This window comes from Astyanax mexicanus, chromosome 15, assembly GCF_023375975.1.
Source record: "Astyanax mexicanus isolate ESR-SI-001 chromosome 15, AstMex3_surface, whole genome shotgun sequence".
Classification (NCBI taxonomy): domain Eukaryota; kingdom Metazoa; phylum Chordata; class Actinopteri; order Characiformes; family Acestrorhamphidae; genus Astyanax; species Astyanax mexicanus.
The window spans coordinates 45,989,386-46,007,147 of record NC_064422.1 but is presented as its reverse complement, the minus strand read 5'-3'; the positions used below and the strand labels follow the sequence as shown (position 1 = coordinate 46,007,147).

Below are 17,762 nucleotides of genomic sequence, written 5' to 3'. Positions count from 1 at the left end.
GGTTTATGTTTGAGTAAAATGAACATTGTTGTTTTATTCTATAAACTACAGACAACATTTCTCCCAAATTCCAAATAAAAATATTCTCATTTAGAGCATTTATTTACAGAAAATGAGAAATGACTGAAACAATAAAAAAAAGATGCAGAGCTTTCAGACCTCAAATAATGCAAAGAAAACAAGTTCATATTCATAAAGTTTTAAGAGTTCAGAAATAATCAATATTTGGTGGAATAACCCTGATTTTTAATCACATTTTTTTTCATGCATCTTGGCATCATGTTCTCCTCCACCAGTCTTACACACTGCTTTTGGATAACTTTATGCTGCTTTACTCCTGGTGTAAAAATTCAAGCAGTTCAGTTTGGTGGTTTGATGGTTTGTGATCATCCATCTTCCTCTTGATTATATTCCAGAGGTTTTTAATTTGGTAAAATCAAAGAAACTCATCATTTTTAAGTGCTCTCTTATTTTTGGCAGAGCTGTACATGTAAAAACAGGGTGATAGAATGATAGATATTGTAAAATGCAAGATTGGATGTAATTTTTGAATAGTTTAAGTTGTGGATCTACAGTAAAGTGTTAATTTCTGTTCTAGTAAATTGATTTTCTGTCCTGATTCAGTTCCCTTTACACTGCTGGGAGGAAAGCACCTGAATTAACTAGTGGTAACTATAAAAGTGAAGTATGTTCAGGAAACTGGTTTTGCTCACTTCCTTATGGATGAATTTGAACTGGAGGTGGCACTGCCCGCGGTCTGGGTACGTCTCGGTCCGGGGGTGGAGGATGCACCATCGGTCTTCTGTACAGTGCAGGTCCTACAGTTTACATTGATGATAAAAAAATCTGGTTTAATGTTTGGTTTGGATTGTGTAAAATTATTAAATCTGTAAAATGTTATGATTTATATCTACCTGTAGTTTCAGAACAACATTCCCCAGAAAATCATCTGTTCCTTTTTCCTTTTTCGCATCTTTTATCATCCTGTAATCAAACCACAGTACAGTGAGAACACATATAACATTTATAACATTTATACTGATCTACAGTGAAAACAGTGTAAAATCAGACCTGCACAACTAACATTTTAAAAGAATTTGCAACAAGCTCAGCCTGTAAGCCTGTTAGACTGAGCATTATGGAAATGTTAAGCAACATTTTCAAAACGAACAATTAAAACTCTGACACAAGTGACGTTTCAGCGACGCTACCAGAATGCTTAGAACAAAAAATGTTCTAAGAACATTAAATGCTATATTTTAAAAATGTTCTACTAATCAAAAATTGTTAGCTGCTAATAGAAAACATAAAAAAACATTTAGCAATGTACTGAAAAGGATCCAGAAAGGTTGGCTTTTAACATTACAGGAATGACATAATGACGCCTGATAATAATAATAGTTTGCATCACAACATCATTGGAAAGTTTAGCAAGTTTTAGCAAGTACAACATTTCCAAATTGATAATTAATAACATTCTGGATATGTTAAAAGTAAAGTAAAATAAATGTTAAAGTAAAATCGTTCTAAGAACCTGAGGTTGGAATTTGAACTCATGATCTCCTTATAAAGCTTATTTCCAGAGCAGCAGTTAGACTGTAGGGCCGGTCCAGATCAGTGACAGAGCACTAGATATAAACAAGTCTGAGTGAATTTACCTTTTTTTTTTATTTCTAGGGAAACAGGTGTGTGTGTGTGTGTGTGTGTGTATGTGTGTGTGTGTGTGTGAGACCTTTTTAGGCCATGGAAGTTTGTCCGGAACTCGTCAAATTTCTGGACGAGCGACACTTCCTCATCTTTATCCCTGTAAAACAGAGGAAAAACAGTTCAGTTCAGCCTCGAATAACCTGGTTTAACCAAACTTAGTCTTTTCTAACCTCACTTAACCTCGCTTAACCTCAATTAACCTCGCTTAACCTCAATTAACCATGCTTAACCTCAATTAACCTCGCTTAACCTCAATTAACCATGCTTAACCTCAATTAACCTCGCTTAACCTCAATTAAACCAAATATAGTCTTTCCTAATCTTAATTAACCTCGCTTAACCTCAATTAACCTTGCTTAACCTCAATTAACCTCGCTTAACCTCAATTAACCATGCTTAACCTCAATTAACCTCGCTTAACCTCAATTAACCATGCTTAACCTCAATTAACCTCGCTTAACCTAAATTAAACCAAATATAGTCTTTCCTAATCTTAATTAACCTCGCTTAACCTCAATTAACCTCGCTTAACCTCAATTAAACCAAATATAGTCTTTCCTAACCTTAATTAACCTCGCTTAACCTCAATTAACCTCGCTTAACCTCAATTAACCTCGCTTAACCTCACTTAACCTCGCCTAACCTCAATTAAACCAAATATAGTCTTTCCTAATCTTAATTAACCTCGCTTAACCTCAATTAACCTCGCTTAACCTCAATTAAACCAAATATAGTCTTTCCTAATCTTAATTAACCTCGCTTAACCTCAATTAACCTCGCTTAACCTCAATTAACCTCGCTTAACCTCACTTAACCTCGCTTAACCTCACTTAACCTCAATTAACCTCGCTTAACCTCAATTAACCTTGCTTAACCTCGCTTAACCTCACTTAACCTCGCTTAACCTCACTTAACCTCAATTAACCTCAATTAACCTCGCTTAACCTCAATTAACCTCGCTTAACCTCAGTTAACCTCAATTAAACCAAATATAGTCTTTCCTAACCTCAATTAACCTCGCTTAACCTCAATAAACCTCGCTTAACCTCAATAAACCTCGCTTAACCTCAGTTGACCTCATTTAACCTCAATTAATCTCAATTAACCTCGCTTAACCTCAATTAAACCAAATGTAGTCTTCCCTAACCTCGCTTAACCTTGTTTATTCAAGCTTAATCCTCCTAACCATGCTAAACCTAGCTTAACCTCGCATAACCTCATTTAACCAAGCGTAGTCGTTTGTTAACCTCAATCAGCCTCAATTAACCTCGATTAAACCAAATGTAGTCTTTCCTAATCTCACTGAACCTCACTTAACCTAATTTACCCTCTGTTAACCTCGCTTAACCTCGCTCAGCCTGGTTTAACCTCAGTGAGTAAGCGGATCTGAAGCCGCTCGTTGCCTGGGCGCTGGTTACTCACCACATCTCCAGATGAAAATTGCTGGATGATAAATCCTGAAACACCCTGGATGGAAACAGAGTGATGAACTGCAGTTAGCTGATCATGAGTCACACTGTTTCCAGCCTGTTCTCAGACTACAGAGCTCAAACTGTTTAAACACCACTACACACTTTACATTACTGATGATGCACTAAAGAAATTAAAAACTTAGTATCTTAGAATCAGGGTTGAGTGTGACGGGGTTTAGTATGATGGGGTTGAATGTAACAAGGTTGAAGGTGCCTGGGTTAAGTGAAACTGGGTTGAGTGTAAAGGGGTTGAACGTGACTGCATTGAGTGTGACAGGATTCGGTGTGACAGTGTTAAATGTGACGCAGTGGAGTGTGATAGGGTAGAATGAAACCGGGTTGAGTGTGACGGCGTTAAATGTGACTGGGTTGAGTGTGACGGGGTTGAGTGTGACTGCATTGAATGTGACGGGGTTAAATGTGATTGGGTTTCATGTAACAGGGTTGGGAGTGATGAGGTTCAGTTTGACATGGTTAAGCATGATGGTGTTAAATGTAACAGGGTTAAATATGACTGCATTGAGTGTGACAGGGTTGAGTGTGATAAGGTTTAAACGTGACTGGGTTGAATGAGACTTGGTTTAGCATGAAGAGGGTTGAGTGTAACAGGGTTGAGTGTGAGGGGGTTGAAGGTGACTGAGTTGAGTGTGACAGGGGTTAAATGTGATTGGGTTGAGTTTGACATGGTTCAGTGTGACGGGCTTGAGTGTAACAGGGTTAAATGTGACGGGATTGAGTGTGACAGGGTTGAGTGTGATGGGGTTTAAACATGACTGGGTTGAATGAGACTGGGTTTAGCATGAAGAGGGTTGAGTGTAACAGGGTTGAGTGTAACAGGGTTGAGTGTGAGGGGGTTGAAGGTGACTGAGTTGAGTGTGACAGGGGTTAAATGTGATTGGGTTGAGTATGACAGGGTTGAGTTTGACCTGGTTAGGGTTAGGTTAGGGTTAGGGTTAGTGTGACGGGGGTTCAGTGTGACGGGGTAGAGTGTGACTGTGTTAAATGTGATGGGGTTTAGCATGAAGAGGGTTGAGTGTAACAGGGTTGAGTGTGACAGAGTCAAATGAGACTTGGTTGGGTTTGATGGGTTTGAATCTAAAGAAATAGTGTAATTGTTTTGTAAGTTATTTTTTTACATCATATTGCAAAGACACATAATTTTATTAAATGATGACTTTAAAATGCTGTAAATTTGTAGTTTCCAATAATTTAAAATCTTTGAAGTAGTGTTGGGGGACATAAAGCACACCAGATTCAAAAACCCCTTTTTCAGGTAAAACGATTGAAGATTGAGTTTTTACTGTAAACTCTCCATCACTGAACTCCTCCAGAAGTTTTAGGACACTCACAGTGCGAAGGTTTGGTCCCAGACCGGGTTGAGTGTCTGTTTCTTGATGTCGGTTTGGAACACCTCCCCCTGCTGGGCGGAGTCCTTCACCACGGCTTTCTGAGGTTTAGAAGGAGCGCTGCTGCTCTTCCCCTCCTGGTCTTTATTCATGATGGTCAGCAGACAATACGGATCACTAAACCCTGAAATGAAGGTCGCACTTCAGTTTCTGAATCAGTTTCTCTGATTTTGCTATTTATAGGTTTATGTTTGAGTAAAATGAACATTGTTGTTTTATTCTATAAACTACAGACAACATTTCTCCCAAATTACAAATAAAATATTCTCATTTAGAGCATTTATTTACAGAAAATGAGAAATGTCTGAAATAACAAAAAAGATGCAGAGCTTTCAGACCTCAAATAATGCAAAGAAAACAAGTTCATATTCATAAAGTTTTAAGAGTTCAGAAATAATCAATATTCGGTGGAATAACCCTGGTGGTTTTTAATCACAGTTTTTTTCATGCATCTTGGCATCATGTTCTCCTCCACCAGTCTTACACACTGCTTTTGGATAACTTTATGCTGCTTTACTCCTGGTGTAAAAATTCAAGCAGTTCAGTTTGGTGGTTTGATGGCTTGTGATCATCCATCTTCCTCTTGATTATATTCCAGAGGTTTTTAATTTGGTAAAATCAAAGAAACTCATTATTCTTAAAGTGCTCTCTTATTTTTTTTCAGAGCTGTATGTATATATATATATAGATAAGTCATATAAACAACAATAAAATGACCCGTACCACTGATGTCCTTTCCCAGAATCCCTTTGGCCTCCTTGACCGTTACCTTAAGACAGTAAACTGGCCGCTGTGTAAAATGTCAGAGTTAAAAATTAGAAAATTCAGATTATTTAAACCCTTAAAGATGTTTTCCAACTTAAAAAGTTTATAAATAATAAATAAATAGATCAATTTATCTAAATTAATTACCTGTGAACTCTGGACTTTTTCACTCAGGCTCTCGTGCTCAGCGTCCGTCATTCCAAAAGCCTTTCAGAAGGACATGTATTTAATACGCATTAATCACACAATATCAAAAAATGAACTATAAAATAAGCAGGTATAATGCTGGGTGTAAGCTCACCTCTTTAATATAGTCCTGCAGCTGGGTGGCGCTATACTGGGCGTCGCCGCTCGGTTTCCCCAGTCTGTGCTTAATGGTGTACAGAAGCTCCTTATATAACGGTTTCAGCTGCAGAAAACACAGTTATACTTATTTTACTTAAAATAAAACATTGAACATATATTTTGTAACATATTAAGCTGTCTGGAGCTGAACGTAATTTACTAGTGCATCTCAAAAAATTACAATATTATTAAAAAGTTACTTAACTCATATATTATATATATATATATATGTATTTTGCACAGAGTGATCTATTTTAAGCATTTATTTATTTTATTGTTGACTATTATTATGGTTTACAGCCAATGAAACCCCCAAAATCAGTGTATCAGAAAAGTAGAATACTATATAAGTTCAATTGGTACTTTTAGCAGTGTGGGCAGTGTGCCAAGTCCTGCTGGAAAATAAAATCCTCATCTCCATAAAAGTTGTCAGCAGAGGGAAGCATGAAGCACTGCACTGACTTTGGAAAATAGGATCTGTTTGGTTATTAAAACTCCGCCAGTTAAAATAGTTCCATTGCTGCTCTGTTTGTAGCTGCTCTGTTTGGTTTGTAAGCGCTGCATCGTTGCTAGGTTACCTGTATGTGGCGGAGTAATACAGTAATACATGGAGAGCTTCGGTTACAGTGCATTACCGGCTGATAACGGCACTCACAGAACGCCCCTCAGCCAATCACATTGCAGGGTCGGAATTTACCGGCCAACCAATTTCGGATTTACCGGTAGGTGTGAATAAAATCAGGGAACAGCTGGCATAATCGATAGATAGATTTAACTATAGCTAATATGGATATAATCAGTAAAGATACTCTAAATTACTGCTCGTCATAAAGAATAAAAAAATAATAAATAAAATTATAATAATAATATATTTTTTGTACAACTACTTGCCTCTTGCTCTTTGTGCCGTTTCTCTCGTTCTTCTGGATTTTCTGGATCTTTAAAGTCCTGCAAAAGAATTAAAATATATATTCAGCTGCTTCACACCCTTTATAGTGAGTCTATTAGCTCCATGTCTAATTATGTTCACTACATATGTTATATATGTGTGTGTGCATATATATATATATATATATATATATATATATATATATATATATATATATATATATATATATATATCAGTGGCTGTGTCCCAATTATGTGTACTACACAGTAATATAGACAATATATATTTAATAATTGATCATGCAAATTTTAACTATATACTACCATGTTGTGTTCTAATAATAGCTGATGAAGCATAAAGCATTCCCCAGTATTTATTTAGTATATTTAGTTGTATTTTATTAATTTATTTAATTTATTTTCTGCTTATACATGTTAATAATAATGTAGTGTATATATTGTATATTTGTATAAGGTGCTAATAATAAATAAAATAATATAAATAAACAGCAGCTAATGCGACTCATAATCCTGAGTCTGGAACTGTAAACTCGTATAATTTCGTTTAGTATAATAGTGTGCTGTTGTGTAGGGAATAGTGAACAGTGCACAGATTGGAACACAGCCGACCCATGTGACCTTCAGAACCAATGATTGGCTGTTCACCTTTCTGTCCTTCTGTCTCCTCGTCATCCCCAGCTTCCGAGCCGGAGATCCCTGAAGAACAAAAACAGACAGAAATAACTTAATTTAATTAACTTAAAATTAAAACAATATCAGATCAGTTCAGTACACTTAAAATAAAGTACCAGTCAAACGTTTGGACACACCTCTTCTCTCTCATTTAGTGTGTTTTTTCTTAGTTTTTGTGATTTTTTACATTGTAAATTTAATATTGAAGACTATGCTAAAGCTCTACAGAAACACATAGAGAATTATTGAATAAATCATAAGTGCTAAAAAAAACAGAATATGTTTATAAAAAAAATATGAATTACATATTTCTATAAAATATAATTGTAAAAAAATATATTTTAGGTAAGTGCCACTTTTTTTTTTTTTTTGACAGACGTTACATCTGTTGTATTTTTATACAAAGCTTCTTAAATCTCTTCTTAAAAAATACAAAAACAGTCTAAACTACAATACACTTAGAAAAGGAAAGCTACTGTTAATATATAAAAAATAAATATTACAAATTATTTTGTTATTGTTGGTTTTGTTCACATCGCTTTATAGAACAAATATACAATCTCTAATATAAAAGAATGAGATTTTTGTTTAGAATATTTTAACTTATTCAGTTTATAACAGGCAGAAAATCTACAAAAATAATGAAATCTACAGTAAATTAGTAGAAATATATCAGTACCTGTCTCTGCCTGCGAGATGATCCCGGACTCGTCGAGTGAGACTGCACATATAAAAAATAAAATTAATGAATATAAAAATACATAGTCATTATTTATTTATAAAGCGTGTAAGCATATTAATACTTTTTATTTACTACTAACTACTATAAATGGTTTGTTATCTACTATAAAATGAATAAGTTAAAAAGTGTAGCTTCCCGTACGAGTTAATAAAAGCAAAAATATGCTTTTATGCATAACAGTCATGCACTAATTCTCTTAATTAATCATGGGTGTGGTTAATTTTGCGCGTAAAATGAAATAAACCAATCATTTTGTCATCATTCTCTTTAAAAGCCAGGTGAGCTCTGAGCTCTGTACTTCAAGGACACGGGTGACGCGCGGCGTATGTGGCAGGGCATCCAGGCAATCACCAACTACAGGACAATGCCACCGTCCTGTGAACGTGATGCCTCCCTCCCTGATGCCCTGAACAACTTTTATGCACGGTTTGAGGCACAAAACAACACGATGGCGAGAAAGACCATGCCCAAGCCGGACGAGCAGGTGTTGTGCCTGACTGCAGTGGATGTGAGGAACACTCTGCGCAGATTCAACCCACGAAAAGCTTCAGGACCAGACAACATCCCCGGCAGAGTGCTCAGGGAGTGCGCAGACCAGCTGACAGATGTTCTCACGGACATCTTCAACATCTCCCTGTGCAGCGCCACTGTCCCAACGTGCCTCAAGTCCACCACCATCGTTCCCGTGCCGAAGAAGTCCACAGTGTCCTGCCTCAATGACTACCGTCCCGTTGCACTTACACCCATCATCATGAAGTGCTTCGAGAGGCTAGTCATGAGGAACATCAAGACACGACTGCCCTCTTCACTGGACCCCCTGCAGTTTGCATATTGTCCCAATCGCTCCACGGACGATGCCATCACCACCACCCTTCATCTCTCCCTCACCCACCTGGAGAAGAAGGACACTTACGTCAGAATGCTGTTTATAGACTTCAGTTCAGCATTCAACACCATCATCCCACAGAACCTCATCAGGAAGCTAAGCTCGCTCGGCCTCAACACCCCCCTCTGCAACTGGATCCTGGACTTTCTGACGGGGAGACCCCAGTCAGTCCGGTTCAGGGGCAGCACCTCCAGCACCATCACACTGAACACTGGGGCCCCCCAGGGCAGTGTCCTGAGTCCTCTGCTGTTCACCCTGCTGACTCATGACTGTGCTGCAAAACACAGTTCTAACAGCTTTATCAAGTTCGCCGATGATACAACCGTACTGGGTCTCATCACCAAAGGCGACGAGTCAGCATACAGAGAGGAGGTGCAGCGGCTGAAAGACTGGTGTACAGTCAACAACCTTCACCTGAATGTGGACAAGACAAAGGAAATGGTTGTTGACTTCAGGAGAGCACAACACACCCACTCTCCACTCAACATCGACGGGTCCTCTGTGGAGATTGTTAAGAGCACCAAGTTCCTTGGTGTCCACTTAGCAGATAACCTCACCTGGACCCTGAACACCAGCTCTACAGCCAAGAAAGCCCAGCAGCGTCTCTACTTCCTCCGGAAGCTGAGAAAGGCCAGTCTCCCTCCACCCATCCTCACACTCTTCTATAGAGGGACCATTGAGAGCATCCTGAGCAGCTGCATCACTGCCTGGTTTGGGTCCTGCACCGTCTCTGACCGCAAGACCCTCCAGCGTATTGTGAGGACAGCTGAGAGGATCATCGGCGTCTCTCTCCCCTCCATCACGGACATTTACACCACCCGCAGCATCCGCAAAGCAACCAGCATTGTGAATGACCCCACCCATCCCTCACACGAACTGTTCTCCCTCCTGCCTTCGGGAAGAAGGTACCGGAGCATCCGGTCCAGCACGACCAGATTCTGCAACAGCTTCTACCCCCAAGCCATCAGACTCCTCAACTGCAGAGACTGAACTGATGGTTTTTCTGTACATGCACACACACTCTTATCCCACTTACCCCAGAAAATGGAAAGCACTAAAAACCCTACTACCTCACTGGACTCTATTGCACACTGTGTAATAGAGGTAATTACTACCTCACTGGTCTTTTTTGCACACTTTTTGCACCCTGCATAATTTGTACACTGTCTTGTTATTTATTATTCTTTGTCTGTATTGTGTTGTATTGTCTGTCTGCACTTTTGTACTGTTGCACTTTTTGTTCTGTCTACACTGTGTTTATGTGCACCATGGTCCCTGGAGGACGTTGTTTCGTTTCACTGTGTACTCTGTATATAGCTGAAATGACAATAAAAACCACTTTGACTTTGACTTTGACTTGACTTTGACTTTGGCTTATTCGTATCTTAATATTTGGCATGCTAGATATCTGACCCAGTTGTCGACTAAGAGTCAGGAGCAGTGGCTACATACTGCTAAAAGAATTACAGAGATAAAAAAGAGAGAACCACGGGTCCAAAACTCCTGCCATTTGTAGAGATTCTGACCACTTTCTTTATCTCTGTTAAATCAGTAAATCACTGTTAAACTCTAGAGGGAGCTCACGAGTGACTCCTCTGTGAATAGTGGTGAATGAAGCTAAAAGCTAAAAACTTTAAATTAAAAATAATAATGAACTACTTGTTTTAAATATTTCTTTAATTTTTATAAATTCGAATAATGTATTTGCCAAAAAAAGCAAAGAAAGTGTGTCTGTATATTTAATTTAATCTACAGAAAAACAGTAAGTGGTTTTACACTGTAAAGCTCTAGCATTACTGCTGCTGTGAGCTGATTGGTTGACTGGCAATCTGATCCTGGAGATACAGGTAGAGCATGTTTAAAAAGTTTATAATTGAGTTTAAAACTACAATAAATGATGTATCCAGTACTGAAACATTTGATATAGTTCTGTGTTGAGAACATAAGAACATATTTCAGTTCAAAACTCTAATTTTACTCAGTTGCTTCATATAACTCGTTCATGTTGGACTCACTTTAAGTGCGTATTCTCCTCTATCTCTGGTTTGGCATCACTAGTTTTTAGAGTGCGTTCAGTTCTGGTGAAAAATGTGTTTCTGGAGAGCTGTGAGATGAGTCAGCGATTTCCCACAGCGACAAATTGTGTAATTTATGATCTTGTGTCAGCGATTAGTCATCTAGTGTGAAAATCTCAAAAACCGAAAGACTTGCAGCACAACCAGAGTTTGACCAAAAAAAAGTTGTGTAGTGTGAACCTGGCATTAGGGAACAGTACTGTTATTTTATTATTTATTCTGTTTATTGTTGAGTTAAAAGTTGGGGTTGTGTACCAGCGCTGGGAGCTCCTATAGGAATGGACAGCTGACTGTTGACTGTTGTCAGGGTTTTAATCAGTCAGTGGAGCTCCTGTATATAGAAACATGCAAGAAATGTACCTGAAGACACCTCACTTTCAGACCACCACACCCATCAGTGTAGATAATCCTAAACTCTGACCCTATTTTAACAGCACAGGCTCAAGGCGTGAAAATATACTGTTGGCGGGGTGTAAGATAGCGATGAGCATCATGGTCTGGGTTTCTCTTCAAGTGGACTCAGAGCAGTCAAAGCAAGGGCACTATAAAAATAAAGTTCAGTATGGTAGGACTGATAGTTTAGGTGAAGTTCTTGTGTGTGAAAACAAACCAAACATAATAAGCCCCGCCCCCCAAATCAACCAGCCCAGAATCCTGATCCAGATCAGGACCAGAGTGAAAACACCCTTATAGCGTTTCAAGTTTTTCAAGTTTTGGTTAGTAGAAGTTACCTTTTCTGGAAGTTACCGTAAACGTTCTTAGAATGTTCAATCTGTCGAGTTTTTTGGATGTTCTTAAAATGTTAAAATGTTTTTGGATGTTCTGGACCTTTAAAATCAGAGTATTTTAAAGGTTTTTATGATTTTATGTTTACTAAAGCCTAAGGTTACATACAGTTAGCAGGTAAAAGTCACTTTCTATATAATATCCCGATATTATAGGGTATTTTTGCGATAACGATATTGCCAACAATATTACAAAATATTACATTACATATTACACTTTTTTAATGATAAATAATTTTAAAAAGTTTTACTTAATATAAATAGATTTATATATTCAGCAAAAAGTAATCATAGAGTACCAAACAAAGATCTACCACAGTACTTAAGTACAGCATGTTTAATGCATATAAACTGCAAACAAAAAATAAAAAAGTAGTAAATGCAGCATAATATAAATGCAACAGTAAAACAGTCTAGTTTCAAGAATATGGAGATTTCCCAATATAGAGGATATTTTTACTGTATTAGAATTGTTGGTGATATTATAGCAGATGATTTTAATATGCGGAACAGGAGGATGCAGTTAAACTGGTCATGCTGTGGTGCTGTGTGCAGTTCTCTAAAACGCTTCCCTGTTTCTTATCAGGAAGCTTCGCAACGATCCATCAGTATCAGTGTTTTAATACTGCCTTCAGTTACTCCACACCCCCCCCCCCCCCCCCGATTACAGTGAATTCTACAGTGTACTCTACATTACCTTAAACAGTGTACTCTACAGTGTATCATTTAATGTACTATGCAGTACACTCTACAGTGAATTCTACAGTGCATTCTACAGTGCATTCTACACTGTGTATTCTACAGTGTACTCTACATTACCTTAAACAGTGTACTCTACAGTGTATTATTTAATGTACTATGCAGTACACTCTACAGTGAATTCTACAGTGCATTTTACAGTGCATTCTACAGTGTATTCTACAGTGTATTCTACAGTGCATTCTTTAGTATATTACACAGTGCATTCTACAGTGCATTCTACACTGTGTATTCTACAGTGTACTCTACATTACCTTAAACAGTGTACTCTACAGTGTATTATTTAATGTACTATGCAGTACACTCTACAGTGAATTCTACAGTGCATTTTACAGTGCATTCTACAGTGCATTCTACAGTGTATTCTACAGTGTATTCTACAGTGCATTCTTTAGTATATTACACAGTGCGTTCTACAGTGCATTCTACACTGTGTATTCTACAGTGTACTCTACATTACCTTAAACAGTGTACTCTACAGTGTATTATTTAATGTACTATGCAGTACACTCTACAGTGAATTCTACAGTGCATTTTACAGTGCATTCTACAGTGCGTTCTACAGTGTATTCTACAGTGCATTCTACAGTGTATTCTACAGTGCATTCTACAGTGTATTCTACAGTGCATTCTTTAGTATATTACACAGTGCATTCTACAGTGCATTCTACACTGTGTATTCTACAGTGTACTCTACATTACCTTAAACAGTGTACTCTACAGTGTATTATTTAATGTACTATGCAGTACACTCTACAGTGAATTCTACAGTGCATTTTACAGTGCATTCTACAGTGTATTCTACAGTGTATTCTACAGTGCATTCTTTAGTATATTACACAGTGCGTTCTACAGTGCATTCTACACTGTGTATTCTACAGTGTACTCTACATTACCTTAAACAGTGTACTCTACAGTGTATTATTTAATGTACTATGCAGTACACTCTACAGTGAATTCTACAGTGCATTTTACAGTGCATTCTACAGTGTATTCTACAGTGTATTCTACAGTGCATTCTACAGTGTATTCTACAGTGTATTCTACAGTGCATTCTTTAGTATATTACACAGTGCATTCTACAGTGCATTCTACACTGTGTATTCTACAGTGTACTCTACATTACCTTAAACAGTGTACTCTACAGTGTATTATTTAATGTACTATGCAGTACACTCTACAGTGAATTCTACAGTGCATTTTACAGTGCATTCTACAGTGCATTCTACAGTGTATTCTACAGTGTATTCTACAGTGCATTCTTTAGTATATTACACAGTGCGTTCTACAGTGCATTCTACACTGTGTATTCTACAGTGTACTCTACATTACCTTAAACAGTGTACTCTACAGTGTATTATTTAATGTACTATGCAGTACACTCTACAGTGAATTCTACAGTGCATTTTACAGTGCATTCTACAGTGCGTTCTACAGTGTATTCTACAGTGCATTCTACAGTGTATTCTACAGTGCATTCTACAGTGTATTCTACAGTGCATTCTTTAGTATATTACACAGTGCATTCTACAGTGCATTCTACACTGTGTATTCTACAGTGTACTCTACATTACCTTAAACAGTGTACTCTACAGTGTATTATTTAATGTACTATGCAGTACACTCTACAGTGAATTCTACAGTGCATTTTACAGTGCATTCTACAGTGTATTCTACAGTGTATTCTACAGTGCATTCTTTAGTATATTACACAGTGCGTTCTACAGTGCATTCTACACTGTGTATTCTACAGTGTACTCTACATTACCTTAAACAGTGTACTCTACAGTGTATTATTTAATGTACTATGCAGTACACTCTACAGTGAATTCTACAGTGCATTTTACAGTGCATTCTACAGTGCGTTCTACAGTGTATTCTACAGTGCATTCTACAGTGTATTCTACAGTGCATTCTTTAGTATATTACACAGTGCATTCTACAGTGCATTCTACACTGTGTATTATACAGTGTACTCTACATTACCTTAAACAGTGTACTCTACAGTGTATTATTTAATGTACTATGCAGTACACTCTACAGTGAATTCTACAGTGCATTTTACAGTGCATTCTACAGTGTATTCTACAGTGTATTCTACAGTGCATTCTTTAGTATATTACACAGTGCGTTCTACAGTGCATTCTACACTGTGTATTCTACAGTGTACTCTACATTACCTTAAACAGTGTACTCTACAGTGTATTATTTAATGTACTATGCAGTACACTCTACAGTGAATTCTACAGTGCATTTTACAGTGCATTCTACAGTGTGTTCTACAGTGTATTCTACAGTGCATTCTACAGTGTATTCTACAGTGCATTCTTTAGTATATTACACAGTGCATTCTACAGTGCATTCTACACTGTGTATTATACAGTGTACTCTACATTACCTTAAACAGTGTACTCTACAGTGTATTATTGAATATACTATGCAGTACACACTACAGTGCATTCTACACTGTGCATTCTACAGTGCATTCTACAGTTAACTCTATAGTGCATTCTAAGGTGTACTTTACAGTGACCTCTACAGTGCATTCTACAGTGTACTTTACAGTGAACTCTACAGTGCATTCTACAGTGCATTTTACAGTGCATTCTACAGTGTAAGTATACACTGTATTCTACAATACATTCTACAGTGCATTTTACAGTGCACTGTGCATTGTACTCTACAGTGAACTCAACAGTGCATTCTACAATTTACTCTACATTGCATGCTACAATCTAATCTACAGTGCACTCTATAGTGTCCCCTACATTGCATTCTACAGTACATGAAAGTGTATTCTATGTGCATTCTACAGTGTACTCTGCAGTGTGTCTACAGTATATTCTTATTCTACAGTGCATTAAACAGTGCATTCTACATTGCACTCTAGAGTGAACTCTAAAATGTATTCTACAGTGCATTCTACAGTGTAGTCTATGGTGCATTCTACAGTGCACTCTACAGTGCACTCTACAGTACATTTATACATTACATTAATCAGTGTATTCTACAGTGTGCTTTAAAGTGTATTCTTATTCTACAGTGTGTTCTACACTGTATTCTACAGTGTACTCTACAGTGCATTCTACAGTGTATTCTACAGTGTACTCTACAGTGCATTCTACATTGCATTATACAGTGTACTCTACAGTATATTCTTATTCAACAGTGCACTCTACAGTGTACTCTACATTACATTTAAAAGTGCACTCTACAATGCACTTTACAGATTAATATATAATGTATTATATAGTGCATTCTACGCGGTACTCTACAGTGCATTCTATGCTGTTCTCTACAGTTAATTTTAACGCAAATTCTACAGTGTACTCTACAGTGTATTCTACAGTGTACTATACAGTGTATTCTACAACTACTGCCCCAGCGCAGTTGAGCTCCAGTTCCTGTGTGACGTAGCTGGAAATAAAATGTCAGATGATGGGTTGGTGGAAGACACCTACTGCAGATTAAGTCTATAATCCATCTGTTCTTCCGACTCAAAAAATGACAAATATTGTTTAATAGAATTGTAGAGATATAGCGTAATTCTACACTGTTATTCTGTGATAATCTTATAATCTAATAAATAAATATCTAATACATTTCTCATCCTCTTCAGCAGTAATGTTCTTCACTGATCAGGTTGTGTATGTACTGTAATATATGAGTATAAAGATGTTCAGGACTTGCCTCTTGATGCGGGACGCGTAATCTGTCCGAGTTGGACCCGTCCTGGACCGGTACCATGTTTCTGGTTGGTACCCTGCTGCTCTAAACCCTGTAGAATATCCTGTAGAATATCCTGTAGAAGTTTCTTCTCAGCAACACATCCAGAGTTCCCCACTGCTCCCAGTGTAGTGCAGGACCAGCTGACCCTCTCAGAACCAATCAGAACCCAGAACCACCCAGAACCAGCTCAGCAGAACCTCCTCAAACAGTGAGACATCTTTCAGAGAGACGAGTGTTTAAGAGCGATGCGGAAGTTACAGCTTCCTGTTTAGAGTTCTTCCTGTGACTTTCAACCGTTCCTTCTATCACTCTTACAGCACAACCTCTCTCTCTCTCTCTCTCTCTCTCTCTCTCTTTATATATATATACCTCTCACTACCTCTCTCTCTCTCTCTCTCTCTCTCTCTCTACCTCTCTCTCTCTCTCTCTACCTCTCTCTCTCTCTCTCTCTCTCTTTATATATATATATACCTCTCACTACCTCTCTCTCTCTCTCTCTCTACCTCTCTCTCTCTCTCTCTCTCTCTACCTCTCTCTCTCTCTCTCTCTCTCTCTCTCTACCTCTCTCTCTACCTCTCACTACTTCCATCTCTCTCTTTATACTTTACCTCTGTCTCTATCTCTCTTTTTACACATCTCTCTCTACCTCTCTCTCTCTTTTAAATTAAAATTGTTATTTTTAATTTAAGTTGGTTTTATTAGAATCACTTTTTTAAAAACAATGTTGCCAAAACACACAAATATCAAAACCAAACAAATGGTAACACATCAATTAAAATATTAACAGAAACAACAATTAATAAAAATTGTAACAATAGTAAAAACAATAATAGCAATAGTAATAATAACAACACTAATAAATACTGTAATAACAACAATAATGATAACAATAGTAGTAATAATAATAATAATAATAATAATAATAATAATAATAATAATAAAAATACTTCTTTCTACCTCTCTCTCTCTCTCTCGCTATACCTCTATTCCTCTCTCTCTCTCTCTCTCTCTCTCTCTCTCTCTCTCTCTCTCTCTCAGTTTAGTTGAACGGTGCTTTATTAGCCTGAATGTAACAAGCAACACTATTGCCAAATCATAAAACAGAAAACAGAAAAAAATAAATAAATAATTAAATTAAAAAGAAAGATTACATACATACAGATTACAGCAACAGAACTTTAGTTATTTACAGGATTAACAATTATAATCATTATTAATGATCATTTAAAATAAAAGGAAACAAGAGTGTTTAGACTTTATACATGTGTAATAGTAAGCACTAAATCATTATTATTAGAAATGAGTTATAATAATTTATATTGTTTGGTTTTGTCCAAACATGGTTGTCCCTCAGGTTGTGACAGTCTGTAACATATCTCTCTCTCTCTCTCTTTATACTGTACTTCTGTCTCTGTCTCTCTTATTACTCCTCTCTCTTAGAATCACTGTTTTAAAACAATGTTGCTATAGCACACAAATATTAAAACCAAACATCAATAACACATCAATT

At 37.2% G+C, this 17,762-nt stretch overlaps 1 protein-coding gene and 1 long non-coding RNA gene across 4 annotated transcripts in view; both read right to left on the bottom strand.

Moving 5' to 3' along the window:
- Positions 1–16,514, bottom strand: part of unc13d (unc-13 homolog D (C. elegans)) — a 40,897-nt gene extending 24,383 nt beyond the window's left edge. The window contains exons 1-12 of the mRNA XM_049464309.1: positions 16,214–16,514; positions 7,956–7,997; positions 7,250–7,300; positions 6,587–6,643; positions 5,652–5,759; positions 5,498–5,557; positions 5,309–5,375; positions 4,529–4,709; positions 3,130–3,174; positions 1,733–1,804; positions 915–984; positions 714–818 (exon numbers count right to left, since the gene is read on the bottom strand). Coding sequence (XP_049320266.1) covers positions 714–818; positions 915–984; positions 1,733–1,804; positions 3,130–3,174; positions 4,529–4,709; positions 5,309–5,375; positions 5,498–5,557; positions 5,652–5,759; positions 6,587–6,643; positions 7,250–7,300; positions 7,956–7,997; positions 16,214–16,270 — 915 coding nt within the window. The 5' untranslated portion in view covers positions 16,271–16,514. The remainder of the gene's footprint in view (positions 1–713; positions 819–914; positions 985–1,732; positions 1,805–3,129; positions 3,175–4,528; positions 4,710–5,308; positions 5,376–5,497; positions 5,558–5,651; positions 5,760–6,586; positions 6,644–7,249; positions 7,301–7,955; positions 7,998–16,213) is intronic.
- On the bottom strand, positions 1,812–2,752 carry LOC125781165 (uncharacterized). 3 transcript variants are annotated; one of them, XR_007424296.1, is made up of 5 exons: positions 2,683–2,752; positions 2,412–2,512; positions 2,220–2,340; positions 2,059–2,168; positions 1,812–1,947 (listed from the first exon to the last, which is right to left on the bottom strand). It is a non-coding gene; the product is annotated as an uncharacterized LOC125781165 (long non-coding RNA). The 3 variants fall into 3 exon arrangements; XR_007424294.1 differs by having other exon boundaries at positions 2,412–2,532; positions 2,683–2,747; XR_007424295.1 differs by having other exon boundaries at positions 2,412–2,532; positions 2,633–2,695.
- Positions 16,515–17,762: the final 1,248 nt, after the last annotated feature.